The following is a 26,546-nucleotide window of genomic DNA, read 5'->3' on the forward strand; positions in this document are numbered from 1 at the left end:
AAAGCCTAAACAATGCATATAATTAACAATTGTAAAAATCTAAATATTTTATATATTTGTAAAAAAATCATGTCATTTTTTTATTTAATGAAAGTATTTAATGTTTTTTTATTGTCTATAATATTTCATTTTTTTCTATAAAACTCAGATTTCAGTACAGCTGTAAACATTGTATAAAAGCAACTATTATATCAGCCATTTAAAAGGCCATATTGGTCGATAATAATAAAAGTTTTAATGAATGTTTTTTAGTTAAATTAAAACTATATATTCTCAGTATTGTTACCAATATTCAACATTCTACATTTGTATTTGTCACATACACAGCTATATAAGTAACTTGTGAAATGAAGTCTGGCTAACTCTGTAGCTTTTACAAAAATAAAATACAAATATATATTTACGAAAAATATAAATAAAATGATTTACAAAATCAGATCTGGAATTCTGACAATTACTATCGCATAAATTATGTTTTGAAATTAATGTTTTAAATAAAAAAATAAACATACATCGGAAATAAGTGATAATATAAAATCATACTTTTATGTATTTCAGTAAATGATTGAGTGTGTCCTCTGTCATGATCTCAACAGGTTGAGGTGAGACTAAAGACAGATCTTAAACAGGGGTAATTAACACATTTGTGTAATGATCTCTCTTCTTTTTTGGGGACCAGGTGTGATTTTTCATTTATTTTCAATCAAGGAAACATCACAGGACCTAAATGCCCCGTCCAACACACAGCTGAGGATGTGGTCACTACTTGTGTGCCAAAGCGACGTCTTTGTTTGTGTCTAGCCCTTTGTGTCATATGGCTCTGTATCAGTGGGAGGGAGAAAATGAGAGACATGAGGCCGAGAAAAGACCCTGGGTTTCCTCCACTTTGTGTCTGACTCATCGGATGACAAACGGCTGGTCGTGCTAATGTACGGCGGTGATGACCCCCCTCATGCTCAAGCCGTAGTGTTGATGTTACGCAGATGCGCGACTGTAATGATGGTGTGGTGCTGGGTAATTCCCAAAGCACTCCAGACCCTCAACATTTTAAACATACTGTCAAGCACCAGAACTTGAATTTACAGCTTATGCGTGTGTTCGGGAAGAAGGAAGATAAAAAGAAGATATTTACATGTAAAGTCTCTTACCGTAACAGTTGCGACCGTCTCCTATGTAACCCGTGGCGCACTGGCACGTGAACAGCTGTCCCTCGCCCGGCACACACTGCGCTGTTGTGTCACAGTCATGGTTTCCGGTGTAACAGGGGTTTAGGTTTTCTGGCTCTGGGTCTCCATCTGTGCAAATGGAGAAACAGTAAGTAAGAAAATGACATTTGATCTATTTCATTTAAATTTTTATTTCTCATAGACATCAATGAGATTAAATAGAGATTAAATGGAAACTTTAATCAATAGGTCACCATTCATCATTTAATCACCCAAAATCTGTATATATTTCTTTGTTCTGATGAAAACAGAGAACAATATTGGAAAGAATGCTTATAACCAAACAGTTCTTGGCTACCAGGAAAACTGACAATGGTAGTCAAAAGGGCCCAGAACTGCATGCTTTCCTACATTCTTCAAAATTATTCTTTTGTATTCAACAGAATAAGACATTTATAGACTGGGCATGCACAATTTCGTGACCCCGATTCAACTTCCGTTACACATTACAAAAAATAGAGTGCCTGTAGATTATTTCTGATAACAGTCAAAAGAAACCGAGAAGAACTGTTACTCGGCTAAACTTGCCTCTCCAGTATTTTGTATATAGATTGCGATACCAAGCTCAGCCGCTAGATGTCAATGCACCATACGGTTTCTTTAAATGCAGGACCCATTCAACAAATCGTTTATTTAATACAATTATTATACGGTAAAATAATAATAATAATGTATATTAAATAAAATATAAATTGTTAGATTATTAGAAATTACCCAGACATAAACCGGAAGTTAACTGGGGGTCATGCATGCGTGCCTCCGATAAATCGGTTGGCTATTTTTCTTACTATGGTAGTCAATAGTGGCCAAGAACTGTTCGGTTGCTACTATTCGTCAAAATATCTTTCTGTGTTCATCACAACAAAGAACTGTATACAGATTTGGAACAACTTGAGGGCGAGTATATGAACACAGAATTTTCATTTTTAGGTCAACTCTTCCTTTAAGATGCTGGGCGTCCCTACCACAATGGGGAACACGCACTGGAAATATGACTCATGGAGGCATGTTTGTGTGAGTCACTCCAGCTGTCACAGGATCCCAAAAGACACTCAGGGAAAACTAACGGACGCTGAAATATCAAGACCAGACATGATCCAAGTGATGTTAGGGAACCGCAGACGGCTTGCAGACGCTGAGTAATGTGTGTTAATGCTCATTCACGTGTTAACATATGGAGAGGTGTGAACTCGTTGCTTCAAATGTTCAATCCTTTCTCAAATGACCTTGGGGGTCAAAGCACTTGACCTGGAAAACACAACACCTTTCTTAAAGAGTCGTAAAACTGAAGGTGGTTCACGCACCATTAGGACAGACCACCAAGTGTACTGCGTTACAAGAAAGACGACATTACAGAACGTCTTCTATCGCCCCCATACGGACCAGCATGAGGGATCCATTGCTGAGGCCCTTGGGCCATCCTTACTGCCTTCACCCCCACCGAACGCCTACTCATCACACATTAAAAACGGCTTGATTGACTCACCTCAGGCCAGAGACCAATTTGGCCAATTATAAAAGGCAGACAGGAAGACTTTTGTTTGAGCGAGGGAGAATGAGAGAGACGGTCCCCTTTAAAGTGACTCCACAGGAGGTGGAGAAAACCCGAAGACAACATTGCCAAAGTGGGCAGGAGGGGGGTCCCTGGTTCTTTTAACTTGGTGCTAATTAAAGGGACAGCGATAGACCGGTGGGACGGAGCTCTGGGTAAGACAAGACTTTGAGGGGAACGATGGGGGAAGACAAACCAGGTGCGAAACTGCTGTCACAAGCAGGACAAAACCCTCACGATAAACTTTTGCTGGTAGGTGTTAAGGGCCCAAATTTTCTCTTTAATATAGTGAAACCTACTTGTGAGAACATTTGAAGTGGTTACCTTACTAAAAAAGGCCATTACAAATTCCGCAACACATACCAGTGTAACCGCGTATAGTCTGAATATGGTTTTAAACATGACAACAGCTGCTTTAGACTCTCAACATCTCAGACCTTTAAATAACAGCTGATCAGAAATGACTGTGAGGCTGTTCATGATACACTATGCATATTATTTTGGTAGTTTATTATGAATATTTGCACAGCTTTGAACTTTTCTTAATCTATTAATTATATATATATATATATATATATATATATATGTGTGTGTGTTTTTGGTCTTGTTTGTCTATGAAAAGTAAAGCCTGGTACATTGTCTTCACCGGACGTGACCAGCGACGCGACTCGGCAAAATACATAAGAAACGCATTAGAACCCATTCAAATTTAAAATTTTGTCCACTCTGGATGGGGCGCAACGTGACAAACCCATCAAGAACAAGCAGGTTGTCATGTCGGGTTGTAGACCAGGTGTTAGATTCACAAAGTGGTGATACGCCAGTGGTCCCCACATGAGAAATGGATTAAAAACATAAAAAACTGAAAAAAGGATTTCTGTGAGGGTGATGCTGGAAGTAGAGGATAGAAAACACCATTAGGTCAGTTAAAAAAAATAGAAGTCTATGGCAAGACCCTACAATATATAGCAAAACAAAACATATGTGGTTAAGGGAGAAAGAAGTGAGCAAAACCTGACAATTATGAAATGTATTCCGCTTTGGAACAATTTGAGGGTGAGTAATTTATTCAGTAAATAATACGCTGGTATGTTATTGCATTCCCAGCAACATAAATCCCTTCAACAGGACTATCGGGACATCTCAAGGTGATATATACCAGCGTGTGAATGTGATCCATGAATGTACCTCGCTCTAATCTAACATCCTTGTCATCAGATCTGATGAAGTGTCACCACTTTCCTAATTACATTACTAAATGTCAATCTCAAACAGACAGTGACAGCTGTGTTGTCAAGCCTCGGCCGGGGTCAGTGTGGAAGGAGATGCATGGATCTCTTGGGTAAAGGGATTCCGGGGTGTTTTTTCGTTTCCCACAAAATCACTCGGTAACTATTCCTCCAAAATTACAAATCGTCATAAGGGAATACTAAGAAAGCAAAACAATAACAGCTGGAGGGGATTGTACACTCCACTTTGCAGTCATGTCACAAATAACTTTTCTCAAGTCGAGTCAAATATCGAAGACATGATGGTGCAGTCCTATCGCTTCACTACTAAGGAAAGGAAGGTCATATCAGGTTTTGAGTCATGTGACCCAAAGGTCCTAGGATACGATCTTATTCTGCTTGCAAACTAGATACAAAACAGCTGGGGATATGCACATCCCAGCCTCACTTATCATCTTAAAGTCAACATCTACAGCAACGGCCAGGAACCGCACGGTCATACAAACCACAAAGCTGTCCCAGTAAACCCTCTCACGGGAACAACGCTGCCTTACAAGGACATAAAATCATAGGTCAAAATAGAAACCTTTGATTTATTCCATAAGAGAACTCGAAGGATTAAAGGGGTTTCTTACTAACACTAGCTCTATAAAATACTACAAGCCCAACAGTGGTATCGTTTCACAGACGCAGTTCATTTTAAGTGCAGTCGCTCCGCTGGGTCTAATGCCAGGCGGTGGTAGAAAGCAGCAGGTGGTTCAGGGTGGTTCTCCTATTTGCATGATGGGATATGAGCCAAATTTGAGCCCTGTGTGAAACCCAGACGTCTCATTGCTTTGTCTATCAGCGAGTTAATAAAGAAACTATTCCAAAAATGAGGGGCGGTATAAACGAAGGAAGAGGCCATATGCAAGGGGGCATTCGCCGTGTAAAGAGCTCCATGTCGTTTAAATGAGGATATTGTAGATTTCACACACGCAATAACTGAAATCTAAGAAGCCAAAATAAACAACAGATGTGATTTTTACACTAGAAAATGCTAATACGGTGTTATCCTAATCCTTAATAATTCAGGCTACGGGAATCCACCCAAAAGGGAAAATTCTCTCACAATCTGTGTATGACATGTCTGATGTATATGAAACACAGATGAAATATTTTATTTGTCAAAAAAAGTTTGGCATTGAAATATTCATAGCTTTACATCCTTAGGTTCACAAATGTTGACACTTCAAAAAGCACTCAAATCCATTCTAAAAGTAAAACAAACAACTGAAGTAGGTTATTAAATGTCTTTTGAAGTGAGCTCAATTCATTGGTTCTCATTGGACAGTTTTATAGACGGTTTCATCGGACCCACACACTAGGCTCAAGGTTCATTTCCGGTCTGTGTTTGGTTACATAATTTATTTAATAGTTAACTTATATCCATATCTTATGTAAGGAATAATTGACGACGGGCCGCTTCACGTCGTGGCCGCATTATTACCTCGGGTATGCATTAACTTTTGAATAGTTGCACGGACTGGAGTCAATTATTTCGCTTGTAGCACAGTTACCACACCACAGGACATTGTTCAAATGTTTATTTTCAGTGTTTGTCATGTTATAGTCTTTAAAATACTGTGATGGTAAGACTACTTTCTTGTGCATCTAATTTCCGAACGGAAACGGAAGTTTTAGCCACGTCTATCAAATAAAATTTGTTATCAGTTATCAGTTTATTAATGCATTTTGTTTTTCTATTTAGTTATTTAATCTATTCGATTGCAGTACATGTATTTCTTCTTTTTGAAATGCTTTGTTTATTGAGATGAAACTGCACACGTTTCCATCTACACCAAAGTTTGACATTATAAATGTCAGATCAAGAGCATAGAACATTTGTCAACCAATCAGATCGAAGCATTCAACAGCCCCGTGGTATAATGTATATTATTCTATTGAATCTAATGAAAACTACGCAAACGGTTATTGACTTTGTGGAGGTCAAAAGTTCAGTTTGGGCCACGTATAGTCTTTCTACTTCCTACATAACGTTTGTTTATATTGTTGCACAAAATACTCTTTTGTGTTCATCTGAAGAAAGGTCATAGTCAAGTCATAGTCACATGGCAAAATTTTGTAAATTTAAAATTTGAGAATTTTCATATTGAGTTAAACTTTTTCTTTAAAATTGCTCTTTTTTTCCTTTCTCAGTGGGAAAACATACAACAATTTCTAAAACCAAGTCATCACTATAAAAGCATCATTCAGGTTGTTTTATACTAGAAAATGTAAAGAGGTTCTTCAGCCAAGAAATGAAATTTCCCCATGTTTTACTCACCCTCAAGGTGAATATGGCTTTCTTCTTGAAGAATAATGCAGTCGGGATTAACAAGAGGCTTGTTTTTCTGGCAAATGATGCAGGCGTTTTGTACCAATAGGATACCGTCTCCTCTGTGCGGGAGCTTTCGTCACTGTCGTTTCCCGGAAAAACAAGCCTCTGGTTCACGCGCAGCAGAGGGATAACAGAAGCTAGACATTATCGTTAATAGCATTATCAATATGGATATTTCTCTTTAACAAACGCATCGGTTCGCTTCAGTAGATCAATTTTTAAACCACAGAGCCGTGTCAAGACGTTCTGTGATCGATGGATGCACTTGCCCCCCATTAACTCCCATTCTACCGCTTGTAAGAAAAGGTGGTATTATAACACCGACTGCATTATGCTTCAAGAAGAAAGTCATATATAATTAGGATGCCTTGAGGACGAGTAAAACAGCCTGAAGTAACCCTTTAACCAGTCAGCTGGGGACACGTCCCAAACACAACATGCTATTCTTGTCTTCTCTGCAGAACGCTTGTACCCAGAGACCTACCTCCAACGGGGCCGATCTTGTTGGTGATGGCATATCGAAGGATCCGCTCCTCTTTGACGAACATAACAAATATGCGTTCTATTCTCAACTCTTGTGTCTGGAGACGGCTGCGGGGTCCGTGACTGCAGTCTCTGTACGTGATGTTCTGTTTGACCTGGAGAGAAAAGGTCTCTGCTCCATTCTCAGCAGAAACAACTGTGAACCCACGCACCGATGATGAGGTTATCACTGTAAGAAAATAAACGTTAAAATAATTAAATGATCTTATATAAAATAAAACAAATTGATAAAAAAATGACAAAAGCACATGGCAAAATAGCTACAAATTACTAAATAAACTAAAATTAAGATAAAAAGTAAAAAATATCAAGTGAATAAACTGAAATAAAACTGAAAACAAAACTACAAAGACTGTAACTCCAATGTAATGCCCACGAAAACCTGTTGTCAGAGACTTAGTACACGACAACATTCTTCAAAACAATTCTTTAGGGTGCACCAACTTCAGACAGAGTTTCCGATGAAAGGAAATTTAGCAGACAGGAAAAGTAGCCTGTGTTTTTATTTCAATGTTAATTCTTTCTTACAGGCTAGACATTTGTCTTCCAACAGCCAATTGACCGAATACAGATTTATAGATCTGTTATCATTCCTTATAACTAAACTAAGCAAAATGAAAATGCTAATACATGCTTCTCAAGCGGAAAATGACTTACATGAAGGATAATACTGGTAAGTGTCTTTAAATGGCTCCATCTGCACGGTGGAACCAGGAGGGATGAAGGGTATGCTGCCATCTAAATGAGTGTCCACACTGAGGTAGTTCTGGTTGTCCAAACCCGTGGCCGTCTGGACGATGCTGAGACGCTGGTTACCGGGATAGAAAGTCACGTCAGCTCTCCTAGTGAATTCAGCACCTGTGAAAAAAATCATGCTTTTAAATTCAACGTGTTTAATGGCTCTTTGAGCTCACAGTACTCCTCACACATTAAACACCAAACAAATTTTAAGCTGTGAAATAACATCCAGATGGTGGTTACGAGGCTCGTTGTGGTGCTTGATAAACATTTGGTTTCTCCAAAAGAAAAAAATACACAAAGCCAAAACACAGAGCACCTGACTTAAATTAGGGATGAGGGGTTGAGTAAATAGTACGGGCCTTGAAACCGACCCCTCGTGCCCCTTAAGAAATGCTGCGGGACTCTATTAGCGAGAACAAAACCTCAGTGCTTAAAATCTCTCAGCGGGAGGCCATATGTTGAACAAACAGGCAACATCATAAAAGAGGCGGAAGGTGAGATCATGAAGGCCTCACCGGTGATACTGAAGCCATTACGGCTGTTAGGCAGCTCCAGGGCAAAGAGCCAACCGAACAGACCTCCGATGGGGGCCACGGGCATGAGGGCCCAGCCTACCGGCTCCGGGACCTCACTGATAGCGGTATACGCCCGTCCGTCGCCCACCACGATGTAGGCGTGCAGGTCGATGCTGTCCAGCTGCATTGGAGTACCGCCCACCGACAGGCTCCCCCTTACCTTTCCATTCACTCGATGAGGTGCACCTAAAAAGATGAAGCCAAATGGATGCACTCAACTTTAAATTAAACCATTATGTGACAATATTTATTGTGTGATTTTAACACTACCCAAAAAGGGTGGAAATGTATATATATTGATAATGTAATGTTCATATAATATTGAAGAAAATGTTGCCAGAACGTTTGTTTGGGGGTAAACTATCCTCAGTGGTTTGAATATTTTTGACCCACAGAGAAAATGGCAAGACCGTCCTGTTAGAAATCTGTCATGCCAGGTTCTCCCTCTCCACCACCCCTCTCTCTCTCTCTCCCTCGATTTTCACACAAAGCTCCTACTGTACACACGCATATCTGACAGCTGATGAAGTTTTTCCACTGAATATTTTCTCTCCGACACAAATGTCTGTCATTCAGCACACCCAGCCAGACGCAACACTTTGGAACGGGGCTCGAGGTTTCTTCCACAAACAGTCTTTGAATGGTTCTTAACAGGTACATTACAGTCAAGCGTGGCCGATGTGATGTCACGGCCTGTTCCCGAAACCTCATACAGGCCGCTGAAAGATTCGCAAGGGAATTCCTGTCAGGACCTTTTTTAAAACCCAAGTATTTCCTTCCACAAAATCTGTGTGGCAACCTCAGGAATTAGTTGTGGGTGTTTTGCACCGCAGTAAGTTAAGAGGAATGTTCGCCAATTACAGACAGTTAGCAGCCACACGGCACGCAAATGCTGCTGTCGGTAAACGTCGAGGTTTTGAGATGCGAGACGCAGCTCAACGGTGCGAATCTGACGGGGAATAACAGCGTATCGAACTAGACTGATGCGTATGCCAAATCAACATATTATCTGCGAAATTTGCATTTTATCACTTAAAATACTTTTTGGAAGAATCATGCGTTCCCAGAATTGCTGCTTTTTTGATGATCGTACATTCCCAGAGGTGTTTCACACATTTTAGTGCACAAACACTTACCGTTTGGCAGGCAGTGTCGGCCATTGCCGTAAAATCCTGAGTTGCAGTGACAGCAGAAGCCGGCGGAATAATCCGTACAGTCGGCATTCTGACTGCAATGAGTTTGGAAGCGTTCGCAGGTTTCCTTATTATTGGTGGAGTACTGAATCACTGCAGATACAAAAGTAGCGTTTAATTTTTTTCGGCTTACATATAAATCATATTTTACAAAAAATACATGAAATGCAGATAAAAATGCCACATGCGCATGAGGTCTTACCTCCAGAGTCAAAGTCGACTTTCTCGTCAACGCTGAACACTTGACCACCTGAGGTGTGTGGTGGGATGTCCTTCAAGCGGTTCGGGTACACCTGCAGGATGGCGTGCTTCGGGAGCGGCCGCTGTGGCTGGATCACGTCCGAGGGATAATGACGGGGTTCCGGCTTAGGAACATCTCCTGGACCAGAAACCGAAGGCTGAAGGGGCAAATTATTGAGGAACGTCTGCTGGTTGTGACCCTCCAAAACAGACGAGTCCTGCTCTGGTTCGATAAACTCTGTCGTGGTGGAGTCCTGGAAGTCTGGTTCTATTTGATATTCGTCTTCATCTGTGTACTCTTCATCAGGCGACAGGACAGTCATAAATGGGGAAACTGTGGTTAAGATGTGACCTAAGCCCTCATCTTGCGGAAGAACAATGTTTTGGAAAGATTGGCTGTTTCCAATGTGAAAAAGCCAAACTCCTGGCGTCCCTGTATTTCCCTTCCTAAGAAGAGTTATTTTGAGAAAGAAATATATTTAAATGTAGACACTGTTCTAGCTTCTGGGTATAAATATGGCATTTAAAATTCAGGTTTGCTTACTGATAAAGGTTCTTGATGGACTGCTCATTGCTGGTGACGCTGTAGTACGGACCCTCCTGCCGTGAGAAGATGAAATAGGACGTCTCTCCTCTGCAGAAGCCCACACGAGCTGGAAGCTCAATTTCAACATTGTATGATTCTTTGGGTCGAGTCCCAAAAAACTGCAATCCATCCTCAGGGTAAAGGAAGAGAGCGTATGTATCCTTCTCATTGTATGCAATAACCGCTTGGAATGTGTTTCTCTACAAGAATAAAAAGAGAAGAGGCATCAGTGTACAAAAGTCTATTTAAGCAAACCCTCCTTAATGTATCTGAGACGAAGCACCGATTAGCAGTGTTAGGACATTTTTATACAAAACTTGAAATATAAACTCTCAGGGAATGAATTTGTTATCAATATATTGAACCATTAGTTTATATTTTATAGACATCAGAAGCATATGAGTCGATAGATACACATTTTCTATATAAAAAAGGGAATATACAGGCATAATGGAAACGACGAAAAGGACTCTGTTTCTGAGAGGCGACATTTCTAAAATGTACGAACCAGAAGCAAAAAAAAACCAACAAATAGAGAAAGGATGGCTCTTGTAGTAATTACGTAATAATTTTTCATGTTCCCATTTATGTGACAATTCTGAAAGCGGCACTTACCTGATTATGGGAAACCTTGCTTTCAACATTAAAATTACTTTAAAACTTTAAGACACGACTTAAAAGCCGTGTGTCCGATGTCCGAATTACGCTTGTTAGACAAAGTCGGACCGAGTACCAAAACAAGCTTTTAGCCAATCAGCAGTAAGGTGCACAGTGCACAGGAAGGATGCTGACGAAACCGAAAGATGGGGTATGGGTGTGTCTTTTGGCTAAGAGAAATCGGACACTCCACCTTTAAATGACTATTTGAACCACAAAATATTGACATCTGAGCTATCTTACCACTGAGCTTTCCTGTAGCTAAGTGGTAATGGTGGTCTAGTGGGTTAAACCACTGAACTGGTAAATCAAAAGGTTGCTGGTTTAATCCCAGCAGCCACCACCAGTGTGTCCTTGAGCGAGACACTTTACTCCATGTTGCTCCAGGGGGATTGTCCCTGTAATAAGTGCACTGTAAGTTGCTTTGGATAAAAGCGTCTGCCAAATGACTAAATGTAAATGTAAACCCATTGCGTTAACAACGCAAGGTTGTGGGTTCGATCCCAGGGGATTGCAAATGTCTATGTAAAATGTTTGGGATAATGCAACGTAAATCGCTTTGGATAAAAGCATCTGCCAAATGTGTAAATGTCAATGTATCGGTATGGTGAAAACCTTCAACCTTTTTCATAGTAAGGTTGACCTCTGTATGGAATCGCCCATTAAATTCTGATCAAATAGAAAGTTCTCTGCATACATGATCTTCCAGTGCTTTTGCTTATTTGTACTGTCTTGAACTTCAACTAGAACCCAAATATGGTGTTTGCATGTTTCTGATTTTACAAAGCCTTGTAACCCAGCAAACATGTCAACTACAAAAAGTATTTTTAATACTACCGTTCGACCCATTCCTTTTGTCTTTCACACCTAGTTATGGGGCACTCAACACATCACTAAAGATAAGGTCATAGTCAAGACTATATCCACAATGAAAGGATTATTTCTGAATCCATGCAATATCTTCCCAAATTTAGAGTCATAATGTAACATAGTTAAACAATATTTAAAATATTTACTGGGAACAGAAAGGGTCATAATATGTGGCCTCTATAGGACAAATAATTAAGATAAGGGTTTGAAAATATGATAGTGTTGGTGACGTCAATCATTTGTTTCAGAGGCGTAGCATATCTAAAACGATTATAGGAACAAATTTACATTCATGCATTTGGCGTTTGTCCAAAGGCTTTTATCCAAAAGTGACCTAGTCAAGCTCTGCAATGTTTGTGCTGTTAAATGCATTGCTGTATCAGATACAGGAACACAAAAACAAAACAATTTTTAAATATTATTTGTAAATAGTTCGTACATTTTATACATTTTGTGTGTGACAAAAAGACATTTTTGTTTAGGCATTTCAGCACAAATATCAAAAGATGCCCCCACACCCCCCTCCCCCCTCTCACACGTACACACACAGAGGATGTGTGTGAAATTCCTCTCCTCTGTTTAGCACTCCTAGTTGTCCCTGAGCTTGAGCTATCACCTCCGCTTATAATCGACACCCAAACCATTCCTCAAATCTGTCTTACAGATAGCCCCGGGCCGCCTAATACCAGCCCACCTCAACACCGCCCAGTCCCCTCACCCAACCCCGCAGCTTCAAACTTCTAATTGCAGAAACATGCCATAAACAAGATCGTTTAAAGATGTTGTAGTACAAAAAAAATTAAGGACCCACTCAACCAGGCTAAGCTCAGTCTATAAGGATATGAGACGTTACCAATTATTCATTCAAAAAAACACAGGGGACACAAACACAAGTTTTCCACCATGAGGACCTCCTGACTTATCCAAAATCTTTACGGAGAGACCGACCGGAAGCATAGTAAATCAACTCGAGGATGAGCTTTCTACACACAACCCCTGTGGCTTAAATCTTTTCTGTTGCAATCAAGTGAAATTTAGTAAGCAAACATTGCTTAAGAGTGTAAACACTGTTGAGATCATGCAGAGCGGCAGGACTCTTAAGTCAAGGAGAATGACTGGGGTTTGACTTCCCATTGGGAATCCAATCCAGTTGGGCCAATTTGTCACAGTTATGAAGTCTGCTTTGGGAATCTCCACAGATTTATAACAGACTAGCCTATGTCTTGTGCTTTGATTAATAGCTCACCCCAAAATAAAACTGTCATCACTTATTCACCCTCGCGTCGTTCAAAACCTGTATGACTTTCTTGTACTTTGGAACACAGAATAGGATATTTGGAGAAAAGGCTTTTCATTTTATGCCCATACAATAGAAGTAAATGACAGGTGATGTTGTTTGGTTATCGGCCGTCTTTAAAATATCTTCTTTTGGGTTTGCAGAAGAAATTCAACCATACAGGTTTGGAGTAACATGAGGGTGAGTAAATGATAACAGAACTTAAATTTTAGGGTGAACTATCCCTTTAAATGCTTAATAAGCCAAGCATACGTCACATACATCCCAAAATGCACATTGCGAATTTGGTGAGTAATCGAGGTAATGTTCTGTACTGGACTAGGATATGTGCATTCAGGAAACAAACTTAAGACTTTATGAACTAGTGTGTTTCTGGAACCGATGAATAACAAATGATAATACTTTAAGAACCCTGCAGCTGTCTCTCCACAGCGGACTGGACCAAAGAGCCAAACATGCACCAGTAAAGAAAAGCTCATTCATGAATAGCCATTAGTAAACACCAGTGACCATCAGCATGTTTTTTTTACACCCAAAGACCTCTTTATACTGCTGACTGGACTTAAAGGAACAGTGTCTGGAATTTAACGCCATCTAGCGGTGAGGTTGCGAATTGCAACCAACAGCTCACTCCACCCTCCCTTTTAAAACACTATGGTGGCTGACACAGGACTGAGGTCGGCACATTTTCGCTTCTTTGACGAAGAATATAATATAGATACGAATCGCCCTCTGAAGAGCGGTTTGTCTGTTAAGGGCTACAGTTGAAACAACATGGCGAATGCCATGTAAGGGGACCCGTGATGTATGTAGATTAAAAATAGCTCATTCCAAGGTAAAAAACATCATCCTTTCTTAACGTAAGATCTTTATACACCTCTGTATATTATATTGCATTTCCGTCGACAGATCCTCCAAAAAAATGACACATTGGACCTTTAATAAAAACAACATCAACAAAACAATTTCTTAGTGAGAGATTTCAAAGAAGACCAGCGGTTTAATATGCAGCAGAAAATGTTATTATAACCAATTAAATTGATTTTTATCAAGCATTGTGTATTCCAGGACAACTACCCTGATGATTTATCTGCACATGTTAACATTCTATTTATTATTAGAACTCGCATGATTGAAAAGAAGAGAAATCCTCAAACACAAGTTTATGTGAATTGCGGGTGAAATGGAAGGCTAGGGGGTTTGGACGCAGATTAACCGGTATTAGGAGACGGTATTGTATGTGTATCCCCTCCAGGTTTAAGATTAGATTAGAAGAGTGGAACCAAATTGGGACAGACAACAGATGACCAGCTTTGATAACCTCTGCCCTAAAGGGGGATCAGGGTAATGCCAGACCTTCAGGGTCACATTCGGTCTCACAACATGAAGATCTTACCCGATTGGATGGGCTGGAGCTGCGGGAAACTTCCTCGTAAGCGGACACATTCTCCCAGGTGGCGATGAAGGCATGGTTAGGGGTAAAGACTGCGCCTTGAAAGCCTTTTCTTACATCCGCTTTCACCCGCTCCAGCACGGTAGTGGACTCCGTCTGCCTGTAGTAGATTGATCCTTTTCCCTTGCTGGTGTCAATGTCAGCCAGGAAGGGGGCGATGACAGGGAAGTCTGTGGGGATCCCGTCATCTACATACTGCTTCTCCATGGGAAGATCCGAGGTTGAGATGATTCCATTGGTGGCCACCTGGAACCAGCCAAAAAAAACAATAATCGGATTTGTAATAAAGTTGTATTTATATTCCTAGAACTTGAAATGGAAAATTCCTAAATAAGTCACTATAACACGTTTCTAAGCTCTGAAATAAATAAAAATTGTATTTATTTTAAGTCGAATCTACCAAACTAAATATGGTGGTTGTTAAGGACTAATATCTCTGTTTATTTATCTATAAAGTTACATCCTCTCTCTCTCTCTCTTACTTTATACAAAAGTATATGATATAGATAAAAAAAAATATGAGCTTTTCTCCACATTTCCAAACACTAAGCACAACAAAAACGCAACTGTATAAAAACACAACCAACATAGAAAATCACACATGTACTTACATATAAATTGTCAAAGGACGCCTCATAGAAATACAAGGGTTTGGTCAGGAATATCACATTGGAGGTCTCATCGTCTCCTTCTTGCAGAATAACATCGCCGTAGAACTGCCCATATGGATACATGTCCTGTCTTTCAATGGCTGTAACATGATGAAGCGTCCAGGAAAGTTGTAGAAAGAACAGCGCTATTCTGTCCCAGCCCATTGTTACTAGCAGCTACACATTCAGTTCGTATGAACCCGGAGCGGACAGTATGAATGAGTGTCGCCGAGATGTTGGGTATGAAGGTGGGAAGTTTCGGACCGAGGCCCTGGCATCGTTAAGAGGGAGGGATGTGGGAGGTCGCGGAGACGGTGATTGGCTACAATCGGGAGGTACACTGGACACCGTCTGGATTTAATTACATTTAAAGGATTAAGATATTCAAAGGAAAAATCTCGGTAAATTGGAATAAATATAAATAAATCGGTAACACTCTAAGGTACGATTAGTTGACATTAGGGAATTCATTTGCTAACATTAGCTAACAATAAACAATTTAGTTTTTCGTCATTTATTAATGCTTGTTAATGTTAGTTCGTGTCATTTAAATTATTCATGTCAGTTCATGGTGCATTGTCTAATGTTGACAGCAGTTCACGGTGACGACATTTGATTTTAATAACGTGCTGAAATTAATTAACATAAATTAATGTTAATAAATGCTGATCATTGTTAGCTCATGCATTAACTAATTGTTAGCAAATAGGCTAGCACATTATTGTAAAGCGTTACCAATAATACTTATACTTATTATTGTTATACATTAATAATAAAACAATAATTCAGCCTTAAAATTAGACCCTCGGAGTTCGCTTTTGAGGTCTTTAAAAAGTTGAGTATGCTACTGAGTGACACTCCAATGTGTATTGGTAGGTTTTCATCATCAATACACTCATATAGTGGAAAATATTTATTTACATACTTTATGTTTATTGTATCGATATTGTCAAGATAAATATATCCTGCTTTTCCTTCTTACAATCCCTAAATGTTGTAATCCCGTGTCCAGTCCAATTCCATTTGAACTCTTTGTGTATTTTGTAGTTGTTCGGTGATTTAAGGAGAGCAAATGGTTAACAACAAAACACGTGTAAGAATCTCTAGGCATTATTATCTTAGTGAAAAGTAAATATTTGGAAAAATTTATTTTTAAAATTTCGTTTTTCTGCCGCAGATGCAAAGATTTTACGTGTTTGTGGTGCCATCTTGTGGTCATACGAATATTGGTCATTGAAGTTTGGGAAAGTGGTTAAGGTTAAACATAGCCAAATAAACATTTATATTTCACCTCGAGAAATATTCGCAAGATCGTCAAAACAAAATCCTGTGCCAATCCGTCGGTTCTTCGGTGAACAGTACGCATGCGCAAACTGTAACCTAAACATAACGAGTTGGGATCCAAAATGACGTAACTTTGACGTTTTTACAATTGTTCAAAAATCATGTTTTTTTTTATTGTGCATTCCAATTTATAGCAATCAAATATAAATGGTTTGTTTTGATTTAAGCCATACTAACTAAAAAATACAGCCAATGAACACAATAAAAACATAATAAACACTTTTTTATTATTAAAAACGTGTTTATCTCATTTTGGAACCAAACTCTTCATTTAGTCACTTAACTTAATCTGCGAATTTAACTGTAGTGTTTCTCATTATACTGTTTATGAAGTAAACCAACAAAACAAACACATCACAGCCACTTCATTCATATTCATGATTGATACGTTTATAAATTCTTGCGTTCGACTACAATTGTAACTCCCTAAATTGCCCAAAATGACTCAGAATCCTAATTATTCCGTAAAAAAAATAATTTTCCGGTAAATAACCGAATACGCTCATGCTTCTCGAGAATCGCATCAGATGGGCTGCGTCCGAAATAGCCCCCTATACCCTAATGTAGTGCACTATTTGATGGTACATCTATTTTTTGTAGTGTTCGAATTCGTAGTGGACCTTATTGAGTGCACTCAACCGATGTACACTCACGGCAAGCCATCTATCACGTGATGCTCGCGCTGAGTGAATTCCCGCGTCTCGGCAGAAGATGGCGCCCGCAGCGTCTCCAGCGCACCGAGTGTCAGAACCCGGTTTTAAAAGTGAACTATATTAGTGAACTTATGTAGAGAATAGTGTGAATGAGGGTATAGTGGGCGAATTCGGACACAGCCATGGACTTCGGTATCCCATGAAGCAACGGGGGCTGAGGAGCGTTAAATTTAAATAGCAAAAGACGGAAATGATGTGAAGCTTTGAGAGATGCTATTTTCAATGTGCTTTATTACAATTTATCGTTACGTGTTTAATAACACCCCAGTAAATATTTGCGGTCTCGTAGTACAACACATTCGGGTAACATTGCAGACGACGTGGGTGTGATCTTTTATTAATGCATTTATATCACAAACATACGCACAAGTTGGACACAATAATATCGACGTTAACGTTGCATGTATCAAAATGCGTTTGATGGCACGCGATTTGTAATCCAAAGGTTTTGATGTTGAAAAGTCGCTAGTTGACGCCACGTGCTAATTTGCATATCAGCGACGTCATCACGTAGTGTCTGACAATATAAGCGCTTCAGGGCTGCCTCACATCTCTACTCTCTGAGCTGTTGTATATAGTATTGTATTAAAACAATTAAGCCAAATGCACGATAAATAGGTTCTTAAGTTCTATTCTATTTTATACTAATATAGTGTTTCTGTTAGCAGACAACAAGAACTATGTAATAGTGAGTGAACTCGACCCCTTAAAACTACACACCAGCAGTAATTTTCATTGAACCTCTCAAATCCGTCTGTGTTCATGTTTACACGTCCATAGTCATGTCACGTTTCCTAATCAAAAGTAGAGACGCAAACTTGTTTAGTTGGCAAAGTACCTCTTCGTTTTACCTCTAGAGGGCGCATGCTACCCTGTCAAATTTGACTACCTCAATCAAAACAGGACTAACCCCTCCCCTAACCCAACACCTATATGACCGCTCCCCAACCCAACCACAGCACGAGGGCAGCAAAATTCTATGGGTAGCACACATCGACAGAACACCTGACATAGTCAAACGATGAGTCATTCGAAGTTGACAGCTTAATTTGAAGACATGTTCTTGAGAAACAACTTGTATGTGTCCTTGACAGGCGACATTTAACCGTCCAAAATGACACGAAGATGTGTGTTGCTACGTACTAATGAAGCAAATGAAAATTGACCATAAACAAGGGGGCATTTATTTATCACATCATCATCAAACTAACCAACGTTAGTTATTAGAAAAGAAAATTGTAAATGCATTTTGTGAAAATAATATTCCTCATACCATAAAACATGCTTTGCATAAAGAGAAGCAAGCTTTGAGTAAATGAGGCAAAAAACCCTCTGGCTAAGCAGACGTGCAGAGACTTGCTATGATCGGACCGTTCTGTAAGGTCTCAGCTATGTGTCTCTTGAATCATCGTCTACAAAAGTCTTTTTAAAAGGTTTTACCTGGTCCACTCTCGTATTTGTCAAACAAATATGAAATATTTTGTATTATATTTAATCTTATAATAAAGTAATTTTGTCTAATCCTTAAAATGCCCATTAAGATCATTTAAATATATTTGAGCGATGTAACGCATATCAATTGGCTTTGACGCGCATACAGCATGAGGGGCTGTGTCATCATACGACCGGAAAGTCAACCTCAACACATGTTTAAAACGGCAAAGGTTTTTAGAAGTTTGCGCCTCGAGGGTGTGGCGTCAAGTCAATGACGTTGTTTCTTCAGTCAACTTTCTCCAAGCAAAGGAACTCGTGGCTCTCAGCGCATTCTCCCACCGCCTCTCTAAGAACGCGAGACAGCCGAAGAGTGTGGATGCGCTTTCTGGATAAGAAAATGCTCAGATTAACTCGATGCCTTTACTGCGGTGTGCAAGGGAACGAGAAATGACCACTGCGCAACGCACGGACTAAGAAAAGACTTTTCACAAACACTAATTTAAGCATTGCGGACGCCTAGGAGTCGTTCCAAGCGCTACACTTCAACAGCATGTGCGTTTTCTGGGAATCGAACCCACGGCAGTTACGCTGCTAACGCGACCACGGACCCATTGAGCTAGAGGGACGCTTTTCGTGTGGTTTTCTCGTAAACATCCCGACGTAAAGTTGTTTAAGAAAACCTAACTTAGTCGTGCGCACTTCAGAAATGACTACCCCATCTTCCAGTATGGAGGGCAAACACTGCAACGGCAACATAACTAATTTGATGCCAAACGAGGGACCGGCCATCAGTGCCATGATGTTCGCGGCCGGATTGATCGGGAATCTGGTCGCCTTGGTTCTCCTGGAGTGCCGCCGGAGGAAAGAGAGACACCGACAGCGCCAGTCGCTCTTCCATCTATTGGTGACCACATTGGTCGTTACGGACCTTTTGGGGACGTGTTTGGTCAGTCCCCTTGTGCAAACCGCATATTTTACTAACACCTCGCTGGTCGGATTGAGCGAGGGTCGGGAGGTGTGTGATTATTTCGCATTCACCATGACTTTCCTCAGTCTGTCGACACTTTCTATCCTCCTCGCCATGGCGCTGGAGAGGTGCCTCTCCATCGGGTACCCGTACTTCTATGGAAGACGTGTCACCAAGCGCTGCGGATACATCACAATTCCTTCTATATATTTAGTGTGCTTTACATTCTGTTTAATGCCTTTCGCAGGCTTTGGGGAATATGTACAGTATTGTCCTGGGACGTGGTGTTTTATCGCCGTGAATACTGACGGTAATGAGGACAAGGCGTACGCCAAAGTTTACGCAACGGCGATGCTGGTTATCATTACTTGTATCGTGGCGTGCAACTGTTTCGTAGTTTATAACCTGGTGTTGATGTACCGGAGGCGCAAACACAACCGAGGATCCGTGAACACTCGGAGTAAAAGGGACAGGAGATACTTTTCATGGGCAGAGGAGGTGGAACATCTCATACTTCTGGTCTTCATGACAGTCATATTTGTAATTTGCTCCCTGCCATTAATGGTAAGATTCTTACATACATTTAAGAAATATAAAATATGACAGATACTTGGTATAAAAGTGATGGTATTGGTTGCGACTTTACAGGAGTATTGAGGAAATGTAAGTTGCATACAAATTCCTCGATGTTGTGAATAAATTATACATAGGCTGTTTATAAACCTGCAAACATCCATTCACAGTTAAATGCATTTATGACGTTTAAAAAAAGGAAAAAGTTAAACATTGAAAACAAATCCCAAAATGTGGTGTGTAATAGTTACTGATGTTTCAGTTTATTGTCAGACAGTTACTGAAAAGGTCGTTTATATGAGGTACAATTTATAAGCTATTTTTCTGAATATTTCCCCGAAAATAGTATAGGCGTTATTTATTAAAAACAAGACAAACTGTAGAAACTACAGTATGCCAGAGTATTTAATTCCTTACAATATAGATTGTTAATCTGTCATTTGTGACTTGAGTTGAGGCCTTCCAAAAAAACCATGACGTGCCAATTTGGTTTCATTTAGATGTTGTCAAGAAGCAAACAAGAGGATTAGGGGAGCTTCCATTTAATATGAACGAGCCATTCGAAGCTTATGTTACCAGGCAAGGTTATATTAGGGTTTCCAAGTAACCAAAATTTATGAAAAAGTTTAAAATGGTCTAAAAGGGTCATAAAAATTATTGGAGAAGCCGGCACGCGTAATAAGAAATCGCATGGCAAATTTATAATGCGTGCATGCACATTAAAGGGAATTACGCACAGAGCTAACCAAGATCTTGTGTTACTGTGCAACAAGCACAGGACCATAGTGGCACATGAAACCGTTAACATGATCATCTCGTGAGCTTCCAACAAAAAGTATTTTCATTTTTAGAGAATTAGTGCTGCAGTGTGGGTTTTGTTCAGTCACAACTATCAGTTCTTGTTTTTATTTGGTAACACCTGTGCTGACACCAGACACTTATTCTACACCCATCGCTTGCACTTCAGTGGTCTGGAACAACAGCACCCATGTTAATAATTTAACATTAATAGTAGGTGAGATGATATGAAAGTATGAGATAGTTTAGCACACATGACTCCTGGTTTACACTTCACTGCACACACAGTTTTGTTGCTTTCCTTGGTTTAAATTTAAAGTAATAATTTTCAATCCCAGCAGGCCACTGACAAGGTAAACTACAGTTCCAAACCACATGACTTTGTTTTATCCAGACAAAAGGGAGATCTAAAAAGTTTAATTTTTCGTGTTTATTTGTTTTTTTTAAAGTGTTTCCAGACTTGCTGCCACGTACACAGCAAGACGACACCATTCTCATATCTCAGTTTTAGTTTGACTGCTCAAAACAGTCTTTTCTGTTAAAGGTGCAGTTTGTAACAATTGTGCTGTAAAATATGCAAAAACCAATGGTCTAGTGTTATATATTTTGTTCAGCTTAGTACTTAAAATATCTCAAATATTTCCAACTACTTGTGAATCGTGAGAAATTCACCATTCTAAGCAGTGTCACGGGGCTGTGCGGTCCTGTAAATGGTGTCATATATGTGTTCCCCTTTGTTACCGCCTTTCATGGCGTAGAAACCACATGACAACAGTGTCTGTTTCCAAGTGCGAAGAGCAGAAGGAACAGCTAGTATTAATGTCCTTCTTAAACTTAGCGAGAAAGTGTCTCGAAGACAACCGATCGCATCATTCCACGCTCCTTCACAGCGTCATCAAGCTACGCCGTTGTTGTTGTTTTGATTGTGTGCCCTCCAGTGTTTTTTTTTTAACAAAATGCACCTTTAAAGTCCGATGTAGTAAATATGATTAATTTACAAAAAAATAAATTTTTAGAGGATATTTTATTTAATTAATAAATTGTCATTAACCTTTTATGATCAAAGCCTTGAAACAGACAATTAATCTCCATAATCGCAATTATTTAATAGTAAGGATGAAACAATATTATCAATATCGTGTTATCGCAATAGCAAATTGTCTCTATTATCGTGGTCACATGACTGTATGAAATGATAGGTCTTCCGAGCCAGGATGTTTAGTTCATTTGACCCATCCCATACTATAAGTGATACCTCAAGCAACCGTTATGATTCAAGCATAAAGAATAAAAGGACGCTTATGGCACGTTTCCAAGTCATCATGTGCCATTTAAAATATTGCAATAAATATCGTTCCGTGGGCTTTACACCGAGGTATTACCGTACAGTGAGATTTTGACATTGTAACATCTGCATTTTAATAGAAAATGAATCATCAGCCAAATTGTATAATCGTGACAGCCCTAGTTCAGTCACCATTCACTTTAATGGCATCCTCATCAAATTACTGGAAGTGAATGGGGACTTTCAGTCTAATATATTTAGTTTAACAGCTTCCTTTGTGTTCTGATATATTTAAGTGAAGGGTGACAGAAAGTTTATTTTTGGGTAAACCGTCCCTTCAATGATGGAAGTGACCATAAAATTCCAGTCTGGTGAAAGGCAATGCATGATTTGTTTCATCAGAATTTCGTAATTCTTTCTTGCAACAGATCTTTCTATTAGAAATCAGTTTTTTTTTACAATAACTTTGTAGATTCAACCAGGATTTAATAAATTATTCACATATATACAAAAAAAATACCAAATGAATATGCACAGTACACAGACATATATTGTAAATATATAAACACAAACATTTATTCTGTATGCGATTAATCATTCAACAGCCCTATTTATATGCATCATTTTCAGCCATTTATCAAATAAACAGACTCTGACAGAGATTTTGAATGTTGCAGTAAGTTACTTTGTATATGAAGTTCAGATTTTAAATGAAATTTATTGAACAATACAAAACATTATGAACTGTTTGTAAAGTCACTGCCAGCTCAGGTGCAAGCTGTCGCGAAAACAAAAATAGGACATAACAAATTCTAAGAAAAAAGACTTTAAGTGGAAGTAAATACTTTAACATAAACTTTAGTCTGTTTAAAGTAAACACTTTACTAAAACGTTTACCACATTAAATTGGGCAGAAAATGTTTGATCTGTAATAAGTATTATCTTGACACTATCTTATGTTGTCTTAACAGATCTATTATCTGTTAATCTAGTTGATTATATTGATAAAAAGGATGAAAATCAATGGCATGTGGTATATATATATGTTTCTGAATGATCTTTCTTCTTTTTTTTGTAGATCCGTGTATACATCAATTCCACTGTCCCCAAGTCATTGGTAGCTATAGAACAGATCTAATAGCTCTGCGTTTCCTCTCGGTCAACTCCATCATTGACCCCTGGGTGTTTATCTTTCTCAGGCCGTCCGTTATACGCTTCATCTGGGGGGCTCTGTGTAAGACCTCCTACATCCCCTCCAGAAACTCCTTGTTCCAAACATCCATCACCAAGAATCCGGCAGGCCAGATCGAGCTGACGCAACCCAGTTCCACGTTTGTGGAGAACACTTGTCTCCACAAATCCGTTCAGATGGTTTGACATGTTTCGGACATAAGGTGATTTATTGATGACAGAGAACCTGGACGCAACAGAGATTGGATATGTGTATCCGGAACAGTTCTTAGCAGGACTGTTTAGCATTCCAAGAAAGTTTGGGTGTCTAAATATGGGTTTTGAAACCCCCTGAGGTTGTTTGTGATGGGAGATAAACACAACTGTAAGGTCAGATTGATGCCTTATGTTCCTACAACCACTACAATAATTGTTTTGAGACCAAGGAACTTGCAAACTGTGACCGATTTTCAAAAGTGGTTTTGGAGTGTCTGTAACGGTTTTATGACCTGAAGCTATTATTTCACATCATTGCTCATTCATGTTACTTGGATGTTGTTATGGTTTACGAAGTCAAAGGTTAAATGCTACTTTGTCCCATGCACATTGGATGTGTCATTCAGCGAATCATGATGTGGTTTCCTGTCGAGCAGTTGCATTAATGTCAGTGTTCCGGAACACACACTTGTAGCGGCTATCTGTTCCTATTTATTATATCAACAAGCAGTATTTATTGTTCTTTAATGTATGTTGATACAACAGTAAAACAGTGACACATCTCTCGCTTGAAATGCAGGCTGCCAGGATGGTAATGAATTATTTCTTTCATGTGAAAGATTATCGCTGTAGAAAATGTTTATGTTTTTGATTCTACAAACATGACTTATGCGGGTGTTGTACAGTAGCTGTAAATATATAATTTAAAGGCCTGTTTTATGGTGTGTGGTTATTTGTTTTCTTTGCCTTTGAAGATATTGAATGCACTGACTTGTAAAATAACGTGACGTGTTGTGTCTGTGCATGTTGTACATAGAATTTATGGTGTGTGGATATTTGCTTTCTTTGCCTTTGAAGATATTGAATGCACTGACTTGTAAAATAACGTGACGTGTTGTGTCTGTGCGTGTTGTAGAATGTATGGAGTTGCATCTTATACTACTTTGACCTTATAGATGAATATTGCTGTATTCAATTGTAAAGCAAAAATGTAAAGCTAAGGGAAAATGACCCTAAAATGAAAATTCTGTAAACTCTTGTCATTTCTAACCTTTATGACTTTCTTTATTCGACAGAACACAAAAGAAGATATTTTGAAGAAAGTTTGTTAGCAAACAGTATTGGCCCCTATTCACTTCTGTTGAACGGACACAAAACAAATGCAAGTGAATGGGGGCCAATAGCAGACGTTTTTCAAAATATCTTCTTTTGTGTTCCGCAGAAGAAAGAATGTCATACAGATTTGAATGACATGAGTAAATTATGACAGATTTTTTTTGTGTGGACTATCACAAGTGTACTCATCATAATGTCAAAAGTTTGTCGGACATTTTGCTGCAATGACACAATCTGGCTTTGCAGTGTTTTTTGCAAAATAGACAGTCATTTTTAGGGCATGGAGTTCACACGGGAATATAAGGAAGTGAATGCCGGTCAACACAACTTGACCTGTCTGACATTTTCATTAGTCAATGTCAGAGTGTTGCCGTAAAAGTTATGATTTTTAAAAGTTAAAACACATCACAGAGCATGTCTTGTTTTTTTATTCAGAAAAAAAAATTCAGAAGCAGTGAAATCTGTATAAGCATCCATAGTCCTCATCAAATACATATGGCGACAGAGCAAGACCAGTTTTCTACTAAATTGACTCTTATGTATTCATTGTTCGGTTACCATGAGGCCAACCCTATATCGTGCACAAAAATAATCATTCTATTTTCTCAGGGAGTCTGATGAAAGTAACTACTTATGATTTAAAATCACTTAGCTGTAGCAGAGATGATCAATACAACATTGTGCTTGTGGGAACGTGAGGTTATTGGGAGGCATGTGTAGAATAAGAACATGCGAATGTTTAGACAACATCGCAGGGTCTGATGGTCATGACATTGGCCCTATGGGACTGTGGGAAGCGGGACAGAGATCTTGATGTAGCTTGGCTTCATTTGGAGCAAATTCAAGCAAACCTCAGTTGTCATGGTGACGTTAATGGCGCAGAAAATACAGCTTGCGGTCATACGAGATGTCACGAGAGCTGTAATGTTCTGCGGTCCGTTCAGCTTTGTGACAAGAGAACCTAAAGAGGTGTCAGGGAATAACCTTTGCTCTGCGGTTGCTTTTCATGTAGTTCCAGATGGATATATTCAAGTACTTTTAAAAATTAAATAGACAAAAATTAAATCAAAAAATGTAAATTAATTTTTAAATAATTTACTATAGCATAGCTATTACTCACTTTATCTCCTATTTATTTTCTGTTTGTCATATGTTTGTCATACATACAGGAGCAGTGCTCCTCATTTTACAGAAAGCTTCTCTTTGATTTCTTTCCTCTATAGAGAGTTAACGGTCTCACCTAAAGAGGCTTTTTTTATCTCCTGATGTACAGACACAATGAGGTGTCGGTGTGATTTGTTTCTGTGTTTCCCATGATGTATGTTTATTTGCCCGTGGCCTGTGCAGTGACTTTATGATAGTATGTGTGCAGAATGTCTATTGATCTAGTCCATCGATACAGAATGCCATTTTCACAGCCTTAATATCTCATTAAAATGGCTGCACAAGCTGTTTCAGAGTTGATATAGTTGTAGACCTGCTAATCTAATGAACCATATGCAGAAACTGTGGTCATGACCTGTGGACATCTTGTTTTGTGAAGGTAATTGCATGTCAAACATCATTTGAAATAAACCGGTACGAAAACATCCTGAGCTTCATTTATTTTCATAATTGTGACTTAATGGGGCACTGCTGATGAGGGTTGTCACAATATATATGATAATTTAGTGCCAGTATCTGGTTGACACTTCAACATAGATAATGGTTTTGCACGCCACAAATTCTCTGCCTCCAT

General features: G+C 39.1%; 2 protein-coding genes across 3 annotated transcripts in view; one reads left to right on the top strand and one right to left on the bottom strand.

Moving 5' to 3' along the window:
* nid2a (nidogen 2a (osteonidogen)) overlaps positions 1-15,643 on the bottom strand; it is a 30,657-nt gene extending 15,014 nt beyond the window's left edge. Inside the window, exons 1-9 of one of the 2 annotated variants that reach the window (XM_056767941.1) lie at positions 15,154-15,643; positions 14,486-14,788; positions 10,224-10,465; positions 9,642-10,126; positions 9,383-9,532; positions 8,187-8,432; positions 7,588-7,788; positions 6,872-7,099; positions 1,149-1,295 (exon numbers count right to left, since the gene is read on the bottom strand). In XM_056767941.1, coding sequence (XP_056623919.1) covers positions 1,149-1,295; positions 6,872-7,099; positions 7,588-7,788; positions 8,187-8,432; positions 9,383-9,532; positions 9,642-10,126; positions 10,224-10,465; positions 14,486-14,788; positions 15,154-15,357 — 2,206 coding nt within the window. In that variant the 5' untranslated portion in view covers positions 15,358-15,643. The remainder of the gene's footprint in view (positions 1-1,148; positions 1,296-6,871; positions 7,100-7,587; positions 7,789-8,186; positions 8,433-9,382; positions 9,533-9,641; positions 10,127-10,223; positions 10,466-14,485; positions 14,789-15,153) is intronic. The other variant, XM_056767940.1, reaches the window with a different exon arrangement.
* Positions 15,644-18,519: 2,876 nt separating this feature from the next.
* ptger2a (prostaglandin E receptor 2a (subtype EP2)) lies at positions 18,520-26,397 on the top strand. Its single transcript, XM_056768587.1, is given in 3 exon segments — positions 18,520-20,214; positions 23,385-23,420; positions 23,423-26,397. Coding segments are annotated over 3 exon segments (1,122 nt in total). The 5' UTR covers positions 18,520-19,389; the 3' UTR covers positions 23,684-26,397.
* The last annotated feature ends 149 nt before the right edge of the window (positions 26,398-26,546 follow it).

Source organism: Triplophysa dalaica, chromosome 15, assembly GCF_015846415.1.
Source record: "Triplophysa dalaica isolate WHDGS20190420 chromosome 15, ASM1584641v1, whole genome shotgun sequence".
NCBI lineage: Eukaryota > Metazoa > Chordata > Actinopteri > Cypriniformes > Nemacheilidae > Triplophysa > Triplophysa dalaica.